Source organism: Heterodontus francisci, chromosome 2 (genome assembly GCF_036365525.1).
Source record: "Heterodontus francisci isolate sHetFra1 chromosome 2, sHetFra1.hap1, whole genome shotgun sequence".
Taxonomy (NCBI): Eukaryota; Metazoa; Chordata; class Chondrichthyes; order Heterodontiformes; family Heterodontidae; genus Heterodontus; species Heterodontus francisci.
Genome location: NC_090372.1, coordinates 79,116,315 through 79,133,788, shown reverse-complemented (window position 1 = coordinate 79,133,788; position 17,474 = coordinate 79,116,315). Strand labels below are relative to the sequence as shown.

The 17,474-nt window shown below is 41.2% G+C and overlaps 1 protein-coding gene across 3 annotated transcripts in view; it reads left to right on the top strand.

Annotated features, from left to right (window-relative positions):
* The window catches only part of colq (collagen-like tail subunit (single strand of homotrimer) of asymmetric acetylcholinesterase), a 250,889-nt gene that overhangs the window by 74,777 nt on the left and 158,638 nt on the right, over nucleotides 1-17,474 (top strand). For all 3 annotated transcript variants that reach the window (XM_068050814.1, XM_068050809.1, XM_068050799.1), the window contains 3 exons: nucleotides 2,888-2,914; nucleotides 3,436-3,480; nucleotides 3,669-3,704. In XM_068050814.1, the coding sequence (XP_067906915.1) occupies nucleotides 2,888-2,914; nucleotides 3,436-3,480; nucleotides 3,669-3,704 (108 nt within the window). The remainder of the gene's footprint in view (nucleotides 1-2,887; nucleotides 2,915-3,435; nucleotides 3,481-3,668; nucleotides 3,705-17,474) is intronic.

The window sequence follows — 17,474 nt, the reverse complement described above, 5'->3', positions numbered from 1 at the left end:
ATTTTGTTTGAGTCAGTGAAGCTAATGTACAGCAACGATCAGCTGCTCTTTGGCGACAGGTATAATAGCTCTCACTAAATTTACTTGCAACACATCTAAATGGCATCTACATGGTGTAGAAAGCTATCTAAAGTGCACTCAATGGAAAAAGGCAACTTTTTCCTGGGGTCAAAATGGAGATCAAGTTGTTTTTATAATGTATATGCAAAAACAGATACATGCTTCTGAAAATCTGTAGTGACAACAGGCCTACACAGGAATTGTAGATATGACCAGTTAGACTGTAGCTATTGCATTTAATGTCATCAACATCTAAAAGTCACATCTTTGACAAGACCAAAGAATGGCTTTGTAATCCGTCAAAAAATCTATTTAATATTGTCGGAATTAACAGTCTAGACACATGAAAGAGACATTTCACAGAATTGCTACAATGCAGAAGGAGGCCATTCAGCCCATCGTGTCTGTACTGGCTCTTCTAACGAGCATTTCAACTAGTGCCACTCCCCTGCCTTCTCCCTGTAACCCTGCACATTATTCCTTATCATATAACTGTCTAATTCCCTTTTGAATGTCGCGATTGAACCTGCCTCCACCACACTCTCAGGCAGTGCATTCAAGACTTTAACCACACGCTGCGTGAAAAATCTTTTCCTCATGTCTCTTTTGCTTCCTTTACCAATTCTTTAAATCTGTGCCCTCTTATTCTCTTATTCTCGCTCCTTTCACAAGTGGGAACAGTTTCTCCCTGTTGTGTGATTGCCTTTAAGAGTGATGTCCCTTTGAAATCTTAGTATGCTAATGAACTATGTGCCAGGATGCAGTCACATGACTACTTGCCAGATTCACTCTGTACCTGTAACATCAAGAGGCAGGTCATGCGAATAGTTAGCTCTGTGCTGCACTGTCTATTCTTGTTAACTGTAAATAAACCTTTTTGAGATCTTCAACAACCTGAACTCCATACATCTCATTTATGTTGCATCAGACAACATAAAAAGCTTCTCATTATACTCCCTATCTACTTTGTCTGCACCCCTCATGATTTTGAATACCTCTATCAAATCTCCTCCCAGCCTTCTCTTCAAGGAAAAAAACATCGTTTGATCTCAAAATATTATAATGCCAATCTAGCAGCATAAAAAATATTAAATAATAAATGTTAAAAATATTTTTAAAGTACCTACAAGTGATCACAAGATTGTAATCCAATCATGGAGTTTAGATGATGTCATGAATTGTGAGGGTGAAATTCAAGACGTTTATGACCGACACCTGAACCCTGCGATTGGCTTACATTTTCCAAATGACTCCCTGATATATTACTATTTATAACATACTGCTTCAATTAAACATGTGGAGGAAGGGGTTGGGTATTTTAGTTTTAGAACATTTTTGAGCTACTAGTGGCCGGCTGTGTCGATGCCAATTGCTAGTGTCCCATGTCCTTGAATCATAATGAGGCTCATAGAAGAGGATTTATGAGTGTAGCTGGATTTTCCACTTAGTGGGGATAAAATTCTGCCCTGTAATAGCATTGCTATTGACTTATAAACTATCATCTGCATTTCTGTATCAGCAAGTTATATGAGTGTTTTTAAGAATCTGATGAGAAACTATTCTCATTCATTTATGAAATGAGTATGGGGTTTGCAAAGGACTTTTCGATCAAGGATTGTGAAAGTATTTCAGCGTCAGTAACAAATTACACTTGATTGTTTAATTACTTCCTGGTACAAGACATTTGATAAGGTTCCACACAAGTGATTATTAGCAAAAATGAATAGGGGCTAACCATGTTACATGGGTTGGAAGTTGGTTGGGAGATGTGAAGAAGAGAGTTGATCTAAAGGGAACATCTCTGATTGTGGTGTTCCCAGCGATCTGAACTGGGCCTCAGCTTTTCACCATATATATTGACTTGGATGAAGGAATAGAGAGTATATATCCATGTTTGCAGATGACACTAAATTAATAGGCACAGTAATTAGTGTAAATGGGAGCAGGAGGTTACACGGGAAATGACCAGTTAAGAAAGTAGGCAAAGCTATCGCAGAAGGAGCTCAATGTGGAGATAACAATGTTGTCATCCACGCTGGATCTCAGAAAGACAAATCAGAATATTTTCTTAATTGTGAGAAACTAGGAGCAGTGGAGCAGTAAAGGGATTTAGGTGCCCTTGTGCATAAATCACCAAAGGCTAGTACACAGGTACTAAAAATAATGAAAACGGCTGCTGGAATGTTGGCCTTTATCTCAAGAGGCAGGAATACAAGTGAGGAAGTGATACTTCGGTTTTGCAGAGCCTTGGTTAAACCTCATCTGGAATACTGCAACCAGTTTTGGTCACAAAATTTCAGCAAGGAAATGTTGGCCTTGGAGTGGATACTGCACTGATTCACCTGAATTATGACAGGGATTTAAGGTTAAATTATGAAGACAGATTACATAAACGTGGTTTGTATTCCCTTAAATTTAGAAGGTTAAGAGATTATCTTAAAGAGGTGTTTAAAATGATAAGAGCATTCAATAGACTAGGTACAGAGAAACTATTTTCTCTGCTTCAGAACTCAGAACAAAGGAGCATAATATTAACATTGGAGCTAGACTATGTAGGAATTAAATCAAGAAGCACTATTTTACACAAAGGGAGGTCTGGACTCTGCAGAATGCTGTGAATGCCGGGTCAATTGAAATTTTCAATACTGATGTTGATTGACTTTAATTAGGTAAGGGTATCAGTAACATCTGACTGTGTATATCAATGCATATTGGGAGAAACAAACCATAAGAAATTGTACCAATTCTTGTCCATATTATAGAGGAATGTTAATTCCTTGAATGAAGATAAGAGATAATAAATTACATTTTTTTTCTGTTTTTCTAGGGTTTAATGGGACAAAAAGGTGAAAAGGTCAGTAAATCATTAAAAAGACATATACTAATCTTCTAGTACTTAATTTTTGAATTCTGTCTTCAGCTCCTCAATGGTTAAAACAGTGCAGCTCAGACACACAGACCAGGAAGCACCAAGGTTCAATCCCTAGACTGTACTGACTTAGTTAATTGCTGCTGTGGTGTGAGCAGGCTGCTACTGTTGGTTTCAATGCCCCTGTATTAGAGAATGGGATATTTCATCTTGATTGTTATCCAACTACCTCTGCTGGAAGTGAATGTTAGGTGAAGATAGAATCTGTTAATGCTTACCAAATAGGTTCAAGCATAAATAATGGCTGTTTTGGAAAGAGCCCAGTACATCCCCTGGGGTAACTGTACCCCAGTAAAGAGTCAGAACTTTCAGGACAGGTGAAGAGGAAACCATCAAGGAAAAAAATGTTCATTATATTTAAATATTATTTCTAGTTATTTGTTCTCCGCAAAGGACAGGTTAAAAATGTAAAAATAATACATTCTGACAAAGTGTGCTTTTTACAGGGATTAAGAGGTGAAACGGGTCAACAAGGAATTAAAGGAGAAATGGTAAGAGTCATTGTCATACAATCTGTAGTATCGATTGTGGCATATGTTATACATATACTATTTGCCCTAATTTGTCAAACTGACATTATAAAGTATGGACTGTACTGTGACTTGAGAAATAGAACATTAAATGCAAAAGGCTTCTCTGACAAGGTTACTGAACTTCAGAATCTTATTTTAAATTTCAGGGTGTTATGGGTCTTCCTGGAATGCTGGGGCAGAAAGTAAGTACCTACCATAGAATGATGCATAGAATGATACAATGCAGATGGAGGCCATTCAGCCCATCTGGTACCGTGATTTACATACTACATTAAAAATAGCAAAGTTAAAGCTCGGTTATAATTGGCTGAATACATCACATCTAGTAAATAGAGTGGCCAAAATAAATCAAAAGCTAAAAATGGAGACGATGATAGAGGTAGGATTGAAAATAGGAAAAATGGCAATTGGAAGTAGAAAATAAATAAAGCAAAAAGAAACTGCAATATTTTACTATCGTGACTATTTACTACTCAGTACTGAAGACAATGAGGATGAGTAATTTGAATAATTATAGTAGCCTACTTGATAGATTGGAAATAATTGTCCGCTTCAGTTGCCATGCATGTGTTAGAGAGTGGTAATTTTGGGAGTGCTGTATAGCATACAGTTCCCTCTTATATAACGCATGTTGCCAAATTGCTGTTCAGAGGATATCCTTTTCTATGTTATCATTATTAGGATAATTGAGTTTATTATTGCCAGCATAATAACAACTTGTGTGGAAAGTGATCATATTGCAAAGTTAATAAATTATGTGTGCAGTGTATTGCTGGCCCTCATATGAAACTGGCTTCACCATGCCCCATTCCATTACTCATGTCCTACCTAATGATGTGAAGAATAGACAAGGGTCTGAATTATGTCAATGCCACTTCCTGTATCTTGACAGCATCAAAGGTCACCTTGCAAGCAAAAAAAAAGTATGCAGATATTGCAGATATCATAGATCTGTCATAGATAGCTTCAGGGGCATGCTGCATACTAAAAAGATATGTATTCCTTGTGTGAAGACTCTTTAACAATTATTGCTGTGAATGCAGGTTGCTATATATCCTTTGTATTTGTAACTATACTATTTATCTAAGTTTCTCCATTCATACAAAGTATCCAATGCCCAGGTTTTACTGTGCCAGATCTGCATCTGCATCCAGGATGAAAGAACTGAAGGGCCTGCAGTAAAGCCTGCCTCGAGTATAAAATTAAAACCCGACCTGGGCCCGACCCGACAACAGCCAACCCGAACCTGACCCGGGCCTAAGCCCTTTAATTTTTTTTAACGCCCGACCTGACCCGAAAATAACAAACATATTAATGAAACAGAAAAAAATCGTAGATTATAATGAAAACAATACAAAATAAAACAGTACAGTCAAGCCCGACCCGGCCCGACCCGAACCCGAATGCTCGATGCGGAATACAGACCCAACCCGATCCGAACCCAACACATGTCGTATGGTTTGGTCGGATTCGGGTTGGGTAGCCAGGCTTTAGGCTGCAGAGATGATTTTCTTACATATCTACTTGTGGCAGGTGCTTGTGATGTGTAATCACCTCAGCAGATTTCTTCAGTCTTTTACTGGACACAGCATTTATTCTTTCATTTCCTACCTCCTATGTCTGCTGCACCAGGTGTTACGTGCTTCTCAACAAGCAGGGCGTCTATCAATCCCGTAAAGTCTGTTCTCCCTAGTTCCTTCCTCCAGAGCTTTCACCATCTTTGTCAGGAAATGTGACTTTCCTTTAGCTGCAATATTCCATCTATCATGAATATTGCCGAGTCTTAATTGTTCCTGGCTTCCAGCACGATACCAGCGGTTTAAATAGCTCATTATTGAAGTTTGTACTGGTAGTTCAGATTATTGACTCTGCAACTTTATTGGATGGCCTGCTGTGTGGGCAATTTAATGAAGCTCCAGTAAAACAGTAAAATAGGGAATTAATTATCATGCTTGGGAACTCTGAGAGAATTAAGCAACGTTCAGTTAGTCCCTCAATTGTGTTGAAATAACCATTTCCAAGCTTATATTTTAACATACAGTTATATGTGTCTTCTGTATGTTCTCTGGCTATGAAAGGTTTGCTTGATACAAGATGATAATTCCATACTGTTAACATTTTTCCACCCTCCTCCACACTCCAACTACACACAGCTAGTGTTTCTCCACACTCCAACTACACACAGCTAGTGTCTCTCCACACTCCAACTACACACAGCTAGTGTCTCTCCACACTCCGACCACACACACAGCTAGTGTCTCTCCACACTCCAAGCACACACACAGATAGTGTCTCTCCACACTCCAACTACACACACAGCTAGTGTCTCTCCACACTCCAACAACACACACAGCTAGTGTCTCTCCACACTCCAACTACACACAGCTAGTGTCTCTCCACACTCCGACCACTACCACAGCTAGTGTCTCTCCACACTCCAACAACACACACAGCTAGTGCCTCTCCACACTCCAACTACACACAGCTAGTGTCTCTCCACACTCCGACCACTACCACAGCTAGTGTCTCTCCACACTCCAAGCACACACACAGATAGTGTCTCTCCACACTCCAACTACACACACAGCTAGTGCCTCTCCACACTCCAACTACACACAGCTAGTGCCTCTCCACACTCCAACTACACACAGCTAGTGTCTCTCCACACTCCGATCACACACACAGCTAGTGTCTCTCCACATTCCAACCACACACACAGTGTTTCTCCACATGCTCCCTCCTCTTTCCATACACATACAAACATATTGCTGGTACAGATTTTGTGCAGATGGGCTTTTAGTCAGACACTCAGGTGAAGTACGAAGGTTCCTAGAGTAGCTTGAAAGATTAGTTAATGATTTGAAGTGACTAGGTGGCAACTGATTATGGGAGGAAGGTAGGTAAGAATTTATACAATTTTAAGGACAAATAGTTTCCAAAAGTTTGGAAAAAGAATGGATTATAATGGGTGACATGATTTTAGCCCAGTGAGGGTAGAGTGAAGTGGAAGGCATTTAGGACGGCATATTTGATGTTTAGGAAGAACGAATCAGAAAGTGTCTAACCATAGTAATATCGATTAAGTAGAGAGAGTGAGCGAAATAGAGAAAGATTGAAACAATTAGAGTTGAAGACGATAAGTGAAAGAGGAAATTGCCTATCAGATAATGAGTTTTACTTGTAGTCGTGCACTCTGTCCAACATTGCACATGAGGTGCTCGAACAGCCTCGCCAGATATAGGCACAACCTTTAATTCCTTGACAGGTTCGGGCTTTATAGATTTTGGAGTTAGTGGGAAAAGATGGGGGACTGGATTTTTGTTGCAGAGGCAGGAATCAGGAGCGGGGTCTGGTTTTGGGTCTGAAACCCTTTCAAATGAGTGAGCCATAAATTGGCATGGAGACGGGTTTCCTGTCCACTTAGAGCCAGGGCGGTCAGGAATGGAGTTGGGTCAGATGAAGTGTGGGTCTCATGTAGACACCCTATGGCCGCCATCACTGAGGCTGCTGGTTGCCTTGAGGCAGAGAGCTGCATTTTGTACCAAAAACCTTCCACTGCACCAGAGGGAAGTGAGATGTCACAGGGGAGCTGGAGGCCTGGAACTAGGGGCAGGGCAGACCCTTGCTTCATCGATGCCGACCTGGATCAAATGCTGGAGGCTGGGAGGGAGAGGAGGGAGGTCCTCTTCCCAGTTGGTGGCAAAACGAGGCCACCTCGTTATGCAGCAGGGATACCTTTCTGTTCATTATTATTCCTCTTCCTCCCCCCTTACCGCCTCCTCTCTTACCCCGTGCTTCTCCCCCAATGAACTGTCTTCTTCTGGGGCTTCACTGTCCTCAAGGTCCACACCTCTCTGGAGGTCCATTTTATGGAGAATGTCGCAGACCAGCACAATGACCAAGACCCTTGCAGGAGGGTATTGGAGTGCACCACCCAATCGGTCCGGGAACCGGAATCGCTTCTCCAGAAGCCCAATGGTGCCTCTGTCAGGGGCTGCTGTAGAGGGGTCAGTAGCCATCTCTTCAAGGGATTTCCCTTGCTGCTTTGGATCCATCCACCTACTTTGGGGGATGGCGTAAATATCCGAGGAAGCCCGGACTGGCAGAGGAGGAAGGAGTCATGGCAGCTGCCAGAAAGGTGAGCGCACACATGGAGGAAGCTCTTGTTGTGGTTGCAGACCAGTTGGATGTTGAGAGAGTGGAAGCCCTTCCTTGTTGATGGATTTCACTGGCTGGTTGCTGGGTACCTTGGCCACGTGGGTGCAATTAATGATGCCCTACACGGGGGGAATCCAGTGATGGAGACGAAACTCGGAGCCTTCTGTGCTTGTGCAGGCCCATCTATGTCAAGATGGATGTAGTCACCTGCTCTCCTGAATATGGCATTTGTGAACTGCCTGATGGCGTGATGAGCTGCCGGGTGCAAGATGTCACCTAGGTCCACAGCTGATCTCTGGAATGACCTGGTCACGTAGAAGATCAGGGCGACAGAGACCTTGATGGCTGCAAGTAAGGGACTCCCATGAGGGCCATGAGGTCTCAGGTCATTGTGGATCAGAGCGCAAATGTCCATGGCCATCTGCCTGGATAGACGCAGCCTCCTACTGCACTGGTACTCTGTCATTTGCTGATAGCTGATACTTGGTTGGTACAGCCGATGCCTTTCATAGTGCCTTCCTCCCCTTATAGCCATCTCCGCTGTGCTTCTCTGGCGTCCTGCTGTTCAGCAGGTTGCATGTGCTGCAGCTCATCCTGGCTGCTCTGTCCAATATCAGAATAGACTGTTTCCATCTGAACTCCCTTGGGCTTTGTGCATTCACCAGGCCTTCCCTTGGCAACCCCAGGTGCTCCAGTGATGTCAGCGGCCTCAAGTCCCTCTCTGTATTCCTGCCACTGACCTCCTAGAAAAGCAAGTCTCACAGCTCCAGCAATGGCTACTCTGTGGCACTTTTGAAGCAACTGAGCTTTATTTTGGATCTCTGCATCATGTTACTCAGCCCTTCCCACAGCCCTCATGGCCCCTCTGCCACGGTTCAGACATGGCGTTCTCCCTGTGCCCTTTAACAAACCCAAAGTGCTGCTGAGAAGCATGTTAATGAGCTTCAAAATGAGCTCAACAGGCACTTAATTGGAGGCATGTGGGGTAGCTGTACCCTCCTTTCTGGCCTCCCTGTACAAATGGCTTTGTGTTCTGGAGGTGGTGAGACCCGATGCCAACCTCCAAGATTGCAATCTTCAAATTGCGCATGCAACGGCTTCCGCCCCCAGCTGAGTTTAAAAATAAGGCCCAGGGTTTCACTTATATATAGTCTTTTAAAAAGATGCATCTCAAAGCACCCCTCAGATAATAAATATCTTGCAACTGCAATAGCTGTTGTTACATAGACAAAAATGGCAGCCATTTTATCCAAGATCTACAAACAACAGCAACATGAATGATAAGTTAATTTGTTTTTGGTGATGTTAGTTGAAGGAGAAATGTGGTTCAGGAAACCGGGAGAATATTAGAAAATGAAAAAAGAGGTCTAGAGTGGAGTGAGGAAAACAAAGAGGCAGTGTGAGGAAAACATTTCAAAGCATCAAAATTGAGCAGTAAAATATTTTACAAATGCATCTGTAAAAAGAGGGTTGTTGAAGTGAGGTGGCACCACTGAGATGAAAGAATTGCCCATTTGTAAATTATGATCAAAAATGGCAGTGTAATTGAATAAGTACTTTGCATTGGTGTACTAAAAAGATGGATATTGGAGGTGAAAAGGTAATAGACACAAAAAGCATTCAGGAAATAACGGGGAAACAAAGAGTCTCGTGGGAATGAGGAACTTAAAGAAATCAGTATCAGTAAAGAAATAGTACTGGAGAAATGAATGAGACTAAGCGTTGATCAAATTCCCTGGACCTGAAGACCTGCATCCTAGACTTTTAAAAGAGGTAGCTACAGAGAGAATAGAGGCATTGGTTTTGATCTTCCTAAATTCCTTAGATTCTAGAACAGTTCCCAAAGATTGAAAGGTAACAAACACAACCTTTCTTTTTAAGAAAGGAGGAAAAGAGAAAACGCAGAACTATAGTCCAGTTAGCCCACAATCAGTAGTAGGCAAAATGCTGGAATGTATTTTTAGGGATGTGGTAACAGGGCACTGAGAAAATCATAATGTGATTGAATAGAGACAACACAAATTTATGAAAGGGAAATTGTGTTTGACAAATATTTTAGAGTTTTGGGGGACTTAACTAGTAGGATGGATAAGGGAAACCAGTGGATGTAGTGTATTTGAATTTTCAAAAACATTAGACAAGGTGCCACACAAGAGGTTATTACATCAAGTTAGGACTCATTGGATTGTGGGTAATATATGAGCATGGATAGTGGATTGGTTAATGGATAGAAAACAAAGTGAGAATGAATGGGACATTTTCAGGTTAGCAGTCTGTAATTAGAGGGTTACTGCAAGGATCAGCACTTGGGCCTCGGCTAATTACAATCTATGTTAATGACTTAGATGAGGGGGCCTGAGTGTAACCAATCCAAGTTTGCTGACGATACAAAGTTAGGTTGGAAAGTAAGTGGTGAGGAGGACACAAAGAGACTGCAGAGGGATATAGAAAGGTTTGGTAAGTGGGCAAGAACATAGCAGATGGCATACAATGTGGTGAAGTGACGTAATCCACTTTGGTAGGAAAAATAAAAAGAGCATATTTTTTGCATGGTGAATGTTACGCTAGTACTTCCATTTTTTGTTAAATTTTGAGCACTTGTGTTTTAAAACTGAAAAAATGGTTCCACAGATGCTGGACTTGGTGTTTTTTTTTAAAAAGGCAATCGGAAGGTCCTTTGGATTTGGTTTGCAAACAGCACATACTGGAAGTCACCTGTCTTCAGATAAATACCCAGCAGGGTTTTTCTGACTTGGGGGAAATGTTTACAGAGAAGTGACAGGTCAAGATTTATAGGGGTCAGGAGGCTTGACTCTTGAGATATTGTTTCAGTTTCGCTTTGGACAGTCAGTTGGAGTTTTAGAAAACCAGCCAAGAGAGCAGTCACCTCAGCTCAGCCTTTTCCATTTCTTTAAAAAACCTTTCAGTTTTTCCATCTCTTTGAGAAGCCCTTAGAAGCGAGTGTAAGAAATAGAGAAATTGATGCTACATTCATCCTGAAAGGCCTGCTTGAAACCCCTGTTGCTGCATTTCTCCTGAGACGCTGGAAAAACCTGCAGGATAAATCTTCAATGCCGCCTGAACGAATTGCTCCAGAGAAGGATCCCAGTGACCCGTCAACGTATACCCGGACGCCAGAGGAAAAAAGGGACATCTTCCAGCTTTCCAAATCTTTTTTTTTCCTTCAAGAATTAGCAAGTATTTGGCCAAAGTATTCTTTTTTGTCAATTTTTGTAACAAAGCTCTAAAAAGAAAATCTCTTTTTTTCGGTTAACCGGGGTGTGTGTGTGTGTGTGCGTAAGGTAAAAGGGAACTTTCATATTTCACTCTGTTTGTTAATGCTTTGCTTCATTACTGGTTATTTCTTGTTTTATAATAAACTGATAATTTTGTTGTTTATTAAAGAAACCTAGTTGGTGTATTTTATTCTGGGGTAAAGAGTGGAGTCTATGATTGACCATATCGATAACTGGGAAAACATTTAAATATATGTTGTGACCTGTGGAGAAGTGGAACTAGAAATGACAGTGCACTCCTCCCACCTTGGTCATAACATGAGAGATTGGGAAATGTTTGTATTCAGAGGGACCTGGGTGTCTTTGTACATGAATCACATGAATAACAGAAAGTTAACATGCAGGTACAACAAGCAATTAGGAAGGCAATGGCATGTTAGTTTTTGTTACAAAGGGATTGGAGTATAAGAGAAAAGAAGTCTTACTACAGTTATACAGGGAATTGGTAAGGCCGCACCTGGAGTACTGTGTGCAGTTTTGGTCTTACCTAAGGAAGGACATGCTAGAGGGAATGCAACAAAGATTCACTGGATTGATTCCTGGGATGAGCAATCATAAGATCATAAGTTCATAACAAATAAGAGCAGGAGTAGGCCATTCAGCCCCTCGAGCCTGCATAGCCATATTATAAGATCATGGATGATCTGACTGCGGCCTTAACTCCATTTTCCTGTCTGTCCCCCATAACCCTTGACTTCCTTACACATCAAAAATCTGTCTAACTCAGCCTTGAATATATTTAATGACCCAGCCTCCATTACTCTCTGGGGAAGAGAATTCCAAAGATTAACAACCCTCTGAGAGAAGAAATTCCTCCTCATCTCCATCTTAAATGGGAGACCCATTATTTTGAACTTGTGACCCCTAAATCTAGTTTCCGCATGAGGGGATACATCCTCTCAGCATCTACCCTGTCAAGCCCCCTCAGAATCTTAAATGTTTCAATAAGATCACCTCTCATTCTGCTAAACTCCAATGAGTATAGGCCCAACCTGCTCAACTTTTCCTCATAAGACAACCCTTCATCCCAGGAGTCAGCCTAGTGAACCTTCTCTGAACTGCTTCCAATGCAAGTATATCGATCCTGGAGTAATGACACCAAAACTGTACACAGTACTCTAGTTGCGGTGTCACCAATGCTCTGTACAGTTGTAACAAGAACTCCCTATTTTATACTCATTCCCTTGCAATAAAGGCCAACATTCCTATTTGCCCTCCTAATTACTTGTTGTACCTCGATGCTAACTTTTTGTGATTTATGTACAAGGATACCCAGATCCTTCTGTCCCACAGCATTCTGCAGTCTCTCTCCATTTAAATAATAATCAGTAAGGTGCCACATAAAAGGTTACTACACAAGATAAGAGCTCATGGTGTTGGGGATAATATATTAGCATGGATAGAGGATTGGCTAATTAACAGGGAACAGAGAGTCGGGACAAATGGGCCATTTTCAGATTGACAAACTGTATTGGAGTGCCACGGAGATCAATGCTGCAGCCTCAACTATTTACGATCTATATTAATGACTTGGCTGAAGGGACTGAGTGTATTGTAGCCAAATTTGCTGACGATACAAAAATAAATAGGACAGCAAGTTGTGAGGACGACACAAAGTGTTGATTCTTCCCACCAAAGTGGACAAGCTCTCATTTTCCCACATTATACTCCATCTGCCAAACTTTTGCCCACTCTCTTAACCTTTGCAGACAAGCCTCTCCCCATCTGTGGTTTTCAGCTGGTGTTTTCTCTGCAGCAAAGGAGAAGCAACTGGACTCTGACATGTGCAGACCCACAGTGGGGGTCCCTCTCGCACTCTCTCCATTCCTGCTTGAAAGCTTTCAAATCCTGCATGTTGACTGACCACCTCTGCATACTCTGTCTACAATCAGAAACCCGGTTGGAGGAAATCGTCCACATCAGAAACCGCCCACTGGGCGGCACAGTGGCGCAGTGGTTAGCACCGCAGCCTCACAGCTCCAGCGACCCGGGTTCAATTCTGGGTACTGCCTGTGTGGAGTTTGCAAGTTCTCCCTGTGTCTGCGTGGGTTTTCTCCGGGTGCTCCGGTTTCCTCCCACAAGCCAAAAGACTTGCAGGTTGGTAGGTAAATTGGCCATTATAAATTGCCCCTAGTATAGGTAGGTGGTAGGGAAATATAGGGACAGGTGGGGATGTGGTAGGAATATGGCATTAGTGTAGGATTAGTATAAATGGGTGGTTGATGGTCGGCACAGACTTGGTGGGCCGAAGGGCCTGTTTCAGTGCTGTATCTCTAAACTAAACTAAACTAAACATCACCGTCTCCAAAGAGATCTACCTAACCAGCCTTTTGTTTTATGGACTCTAACTCAACCAATCTACCTTTCCCCACTCTGTAACCTATTTGTGTGTGAGTAAACCTCCAGAGTGTGTGTGTGAGTGAAAGTTGGTGCGTTTTTTATTATTTTATAATTCGGTTTAGGTAGAATAAAGTTAACTTCTTTCTTTGTTAACTCAAGAAAACCTGTCCAATTGGTTCTTGTTATGTTCATAGCAAGTAAGTAATCAAACACCTACTGAATTGGCCAGTACATCCACTTTTAAGAAAGAATTAAACAAGGAGAGAGAAAAGAGGGAAGCCCTTCGACCCCTCCTCACTTGACCGTAACAGTGTTTTACCTTTTATCTTTGTTGTGATCGTAAAGAAACAATCGGACAGGTTTCCTTGAGTTTAAACAAGAAAGAGGTGAGTTTATTGTACTTATAAAAATTAAACCTGATCTGGATAAAATAATAAAATTATGCTACAATTTCACTCACACATGCACATGAGAATCATGCACACAAATAGAGTACAGAGTGATAAGAAATAATTTGGTTTTGATTAGAGTCCAGAACAAGTAAAAATTAATACACAGTCTGTGGGGTTGGGTGATTCTGTTGTCTTCCGGCTGAAGTTGTGATCCTGAAGTTCTGGGTTGATAGTTGTTCTTGGAGACAGTTGAGCAGAGGGTGTCCTTCCCAGGATCTTTGTCTTGGATCTAGCAGCCAGCAGCTAGCCTTCACTCACACCGCACTAGGTCTTTTGGAGAGAGAGAGAGAGAGGCACACCCCTTCTGGCTTCTGCATAGATTAGCACATGAAGCTTCTGCTTCAAGGACTCAGTAGCTTGTTTGCGATGTGTTATGAAAGTGCTTCCATTTTTAAATTTTTTTTTGAGAACTTGTGTTAAAGCTGAAAAGATTCCATGGATGTGTTTTTTTTTTACCAAGTTCACTGAAAGGACACTTGCGATGTTGTTTGAAAAACTTGTGCTGGAAATCATGTGCATTAAGTTCAACAAACATCAGATATCTTGGTGACCTGGGGAAGATGGTTACAGAGAAGCCACATATCAAGGTTTATGGAGGTCAGGAGATTGACTTTCTGTTTGGAGCTTGGATATTGTTTTCAGTTCAGTTGGGGTGTGAACTGTTTTGAAGCCAGTTGGTGTTTTGCCTGCCAAGGAAAAAGAAAAGCCCTGAAAAGACTCAGTGTGGGAGAGCTAAAATCCCTGCTGCTGCATCTCTCCTGAGAAGCTGGAAAAACTTGCTGGATTAATTCTCAATGCCTCCTGAAAAGAACTGCTTTAGAAAAGATCCCAGTGACCTGTCTCCATATACCCGGATGCCAGATCAAAAGGGACAACCATATTTTCTCTTTTTCTTCAAAAAATAGCAAGTATTTCGCCAAAGTATTCTTTTATTGTCTTTTTTGTAACAGACCTCTGCAGATAGAATTTCTGTATTTTTTCAGTGTGTGTGGGGGGTGGGGGGGGGAAGTTTAAAAAGGGAACTTTCATATTTCAATCTGTGTGTCAATGCTTTGCTTTATTACTGGATAAGTCTTGTTTGATAATAAACTGATAATTTTGTTGTTTATTAAAGAAACCTGGTTGGTGTATTTTATTCTGGGATAAAGAGTAGAGTATATGCTTGACTGAATTGTAACTGGGTAAACATTTAAAAAAATATGTTGTGACCTGTGGAGAAGTGGGACTAGAAAAGACAGTGCATTCCTCCCACCTCAGTCATAATATATAATTCCATAGCCTTGTTAGGTCTTCTTGTTGTTCTGCAGCAAAATATGAAAGCATAGTGTCCAATCTCCCTAACGGGTACGCAACAAAACTCCCAGTTTTACACAGCCTGGTGGGGGACTGTCACATACTTCTCTCAATCCCTTTGTTTTTAATGAGGTCCAAAGTCTAAAACCCAAAATCTGTCTGGGGGTATTGTCATTGTTTACACCCTGGAGGGACGTCTGCACTCATGAATGCCTCAAGATGGCTTTGAATGTCTTACTACTGAAAGCAATCTCAGGTAGTTCAATCAATAGAGCAAGCCCAAGGGGAGACCAAACGCAGATTGGGTGACCGCTTTGCAGAATACCTCCGCTCAGCCCGAAAGCATGACCCCGAGCATTCTGTTGCTTGCCATTTCAACTTATTCCTCTGCTGTCATGCCCACATTTCTGTCCTTGGCCTTCTGCAGTGTTCCAGTGAACATCAACGCAAGCTCAAGGAGCAGCACCTGATCTCTTAATTAGGCACGCGACAGCCTTGAGGATTGAACATTGAGTTCAGTAATTTCCGAGCATGGCTGGCCTTTTCTTTACAGTTTTCTATTTATTTTATTATTAATAAGACATGTGCCTCCACTTTGATGCCTTGGAATGTGAAAGGTGTTCAAATGCAAATTGTGGTGGCCATTTTTATCTGTGGCAAAGTCTTTCTAAAAGTTGAATGTAATTTTCTAGCTTTCCCTTTTTTAAGTTTAATGTAGGTTTCCAATTGACGAATTAAAAAATCCTCATTTGGCATAGTAGGTTTTCTTGACAACTCTAATAAATTTGTCAAATGCAATTTCCCTTTCATAAAACCATGTTGACTGCCAGATTGCATTATGATTTTCTAAATGTCCTGCTAGACGGCTGACCTATAAGGAGAGATTGATGAGATCAGGCCTATATACCCTTGAGTTAAGAAGAATGAGAGGTGATCTAATTGAAACATATAAAATTCTTCAGGGGCTTGAAAGTGCAGATGCTGAAAAAATGTTTCCCCTGGTTGAGATATCGAGAACATGGGGTCACAGTCTCAGAATTAGGGGTTGCCAATTAGGACTGAAATGAGGAGAAATTTCTTCACCCAAAGGGTTGTGAATCTTTGAAGTTTCTACCCCAGGGAGCTGTAGCTACTCAGTCATTGAGTATGTTCAAGACAGTGGTTGATAGATTATTGGGTACTAAGAGAATTAAGGGATATGGGGATAATGCAGATAGATGGAGTTGAGGTGGAAGATCAGTCATGATTTAATTGAATGGTGGCGCATGCTTGAAGGGCCAAATGGCTGACTGCAGCTCCTAATTCTTATGTTCTTATGAATCTTGAAGTGACTAAGGGAAAGGTGGGTGAAGGAAAATTTCAGATATATTACTTCGGCTAAAGGAAGACAAAACACCGAGGCCCGATAGGATAAATCATGAGGGAGGTGAAGGAAGAAATTGTCAATGTCCTAGATATATTTCATGGCCCTATTGAGTGTGAATGTGAGTCAGAGGACTGTAGTGTGGCCATTGCAGTATCTAATTTTAAAAAGGGAGACAGAACTAATCTGATTAATTGCAGGACAGTTAGATTAATATCTGTAGTGGGGAAAATTGTAAAGTCTCAAAGGAAGAAATTACCACCATAGCTTGGATTTTGCAATAAAGTTAGTGGTGAGTCTATCAGCACTTAAGGTTATTAAAGGGTGAATCAGTCTCATTTTTTGCCTGTGGACAAGTGTAAGTGTAATGAACGGTTAGCGTTAAATATTTGCTGCTGACTGTAAGCTCTGGGTCACTATATCTAGATGAAAAGAAAATAATAGAAGAACTTCAAAAAGGTTGATTATGCTTCATAAACCTCACATGATTCTTTGAGAAGGAGGAAATGGAGGAAATGCAATGGATATAGCGTACATAGGCTTTAGGAAAGCCTTTGACAAGGTACATGGTAGATTACTAAAGAAGATTAAGGGCTTTGGAATTAAGGAAAAGATAGCAAATGGTATTAAAATTGATTTGAATGGTGAAAACAGAGGTAGAGGTTAAGGACTGTTTTTCAGTGTGATTGGAAGTGGGTACCACAGGATTTAGTTCTGTTCACTGTGTATATCAATGATTTGGATATAGAACTAGATGGAGTGGCATCAAAATTTGCAGATGATACTAAAATAGGAGCTTTAATTCACAAATTAGAAAACTGAAGAAAGTTGCAATGGGGTATTGATAAAATAGGGAATGGGCTAAAATGTAGAAGATGAAACTCAATGTCAGTTATAATGCATTTTGGTTAAAAAAGCAGGAATTACTGTCCAAATGGATCTATGCTCAGCTCTGTGGAAGAGCAGAGAGTTTTGAAGGTCAGGCTCACTGGATATTAAAGACAGCACCTTAAATTGATAAGGTCATGAAAGATGTTAATGGATTTTAGG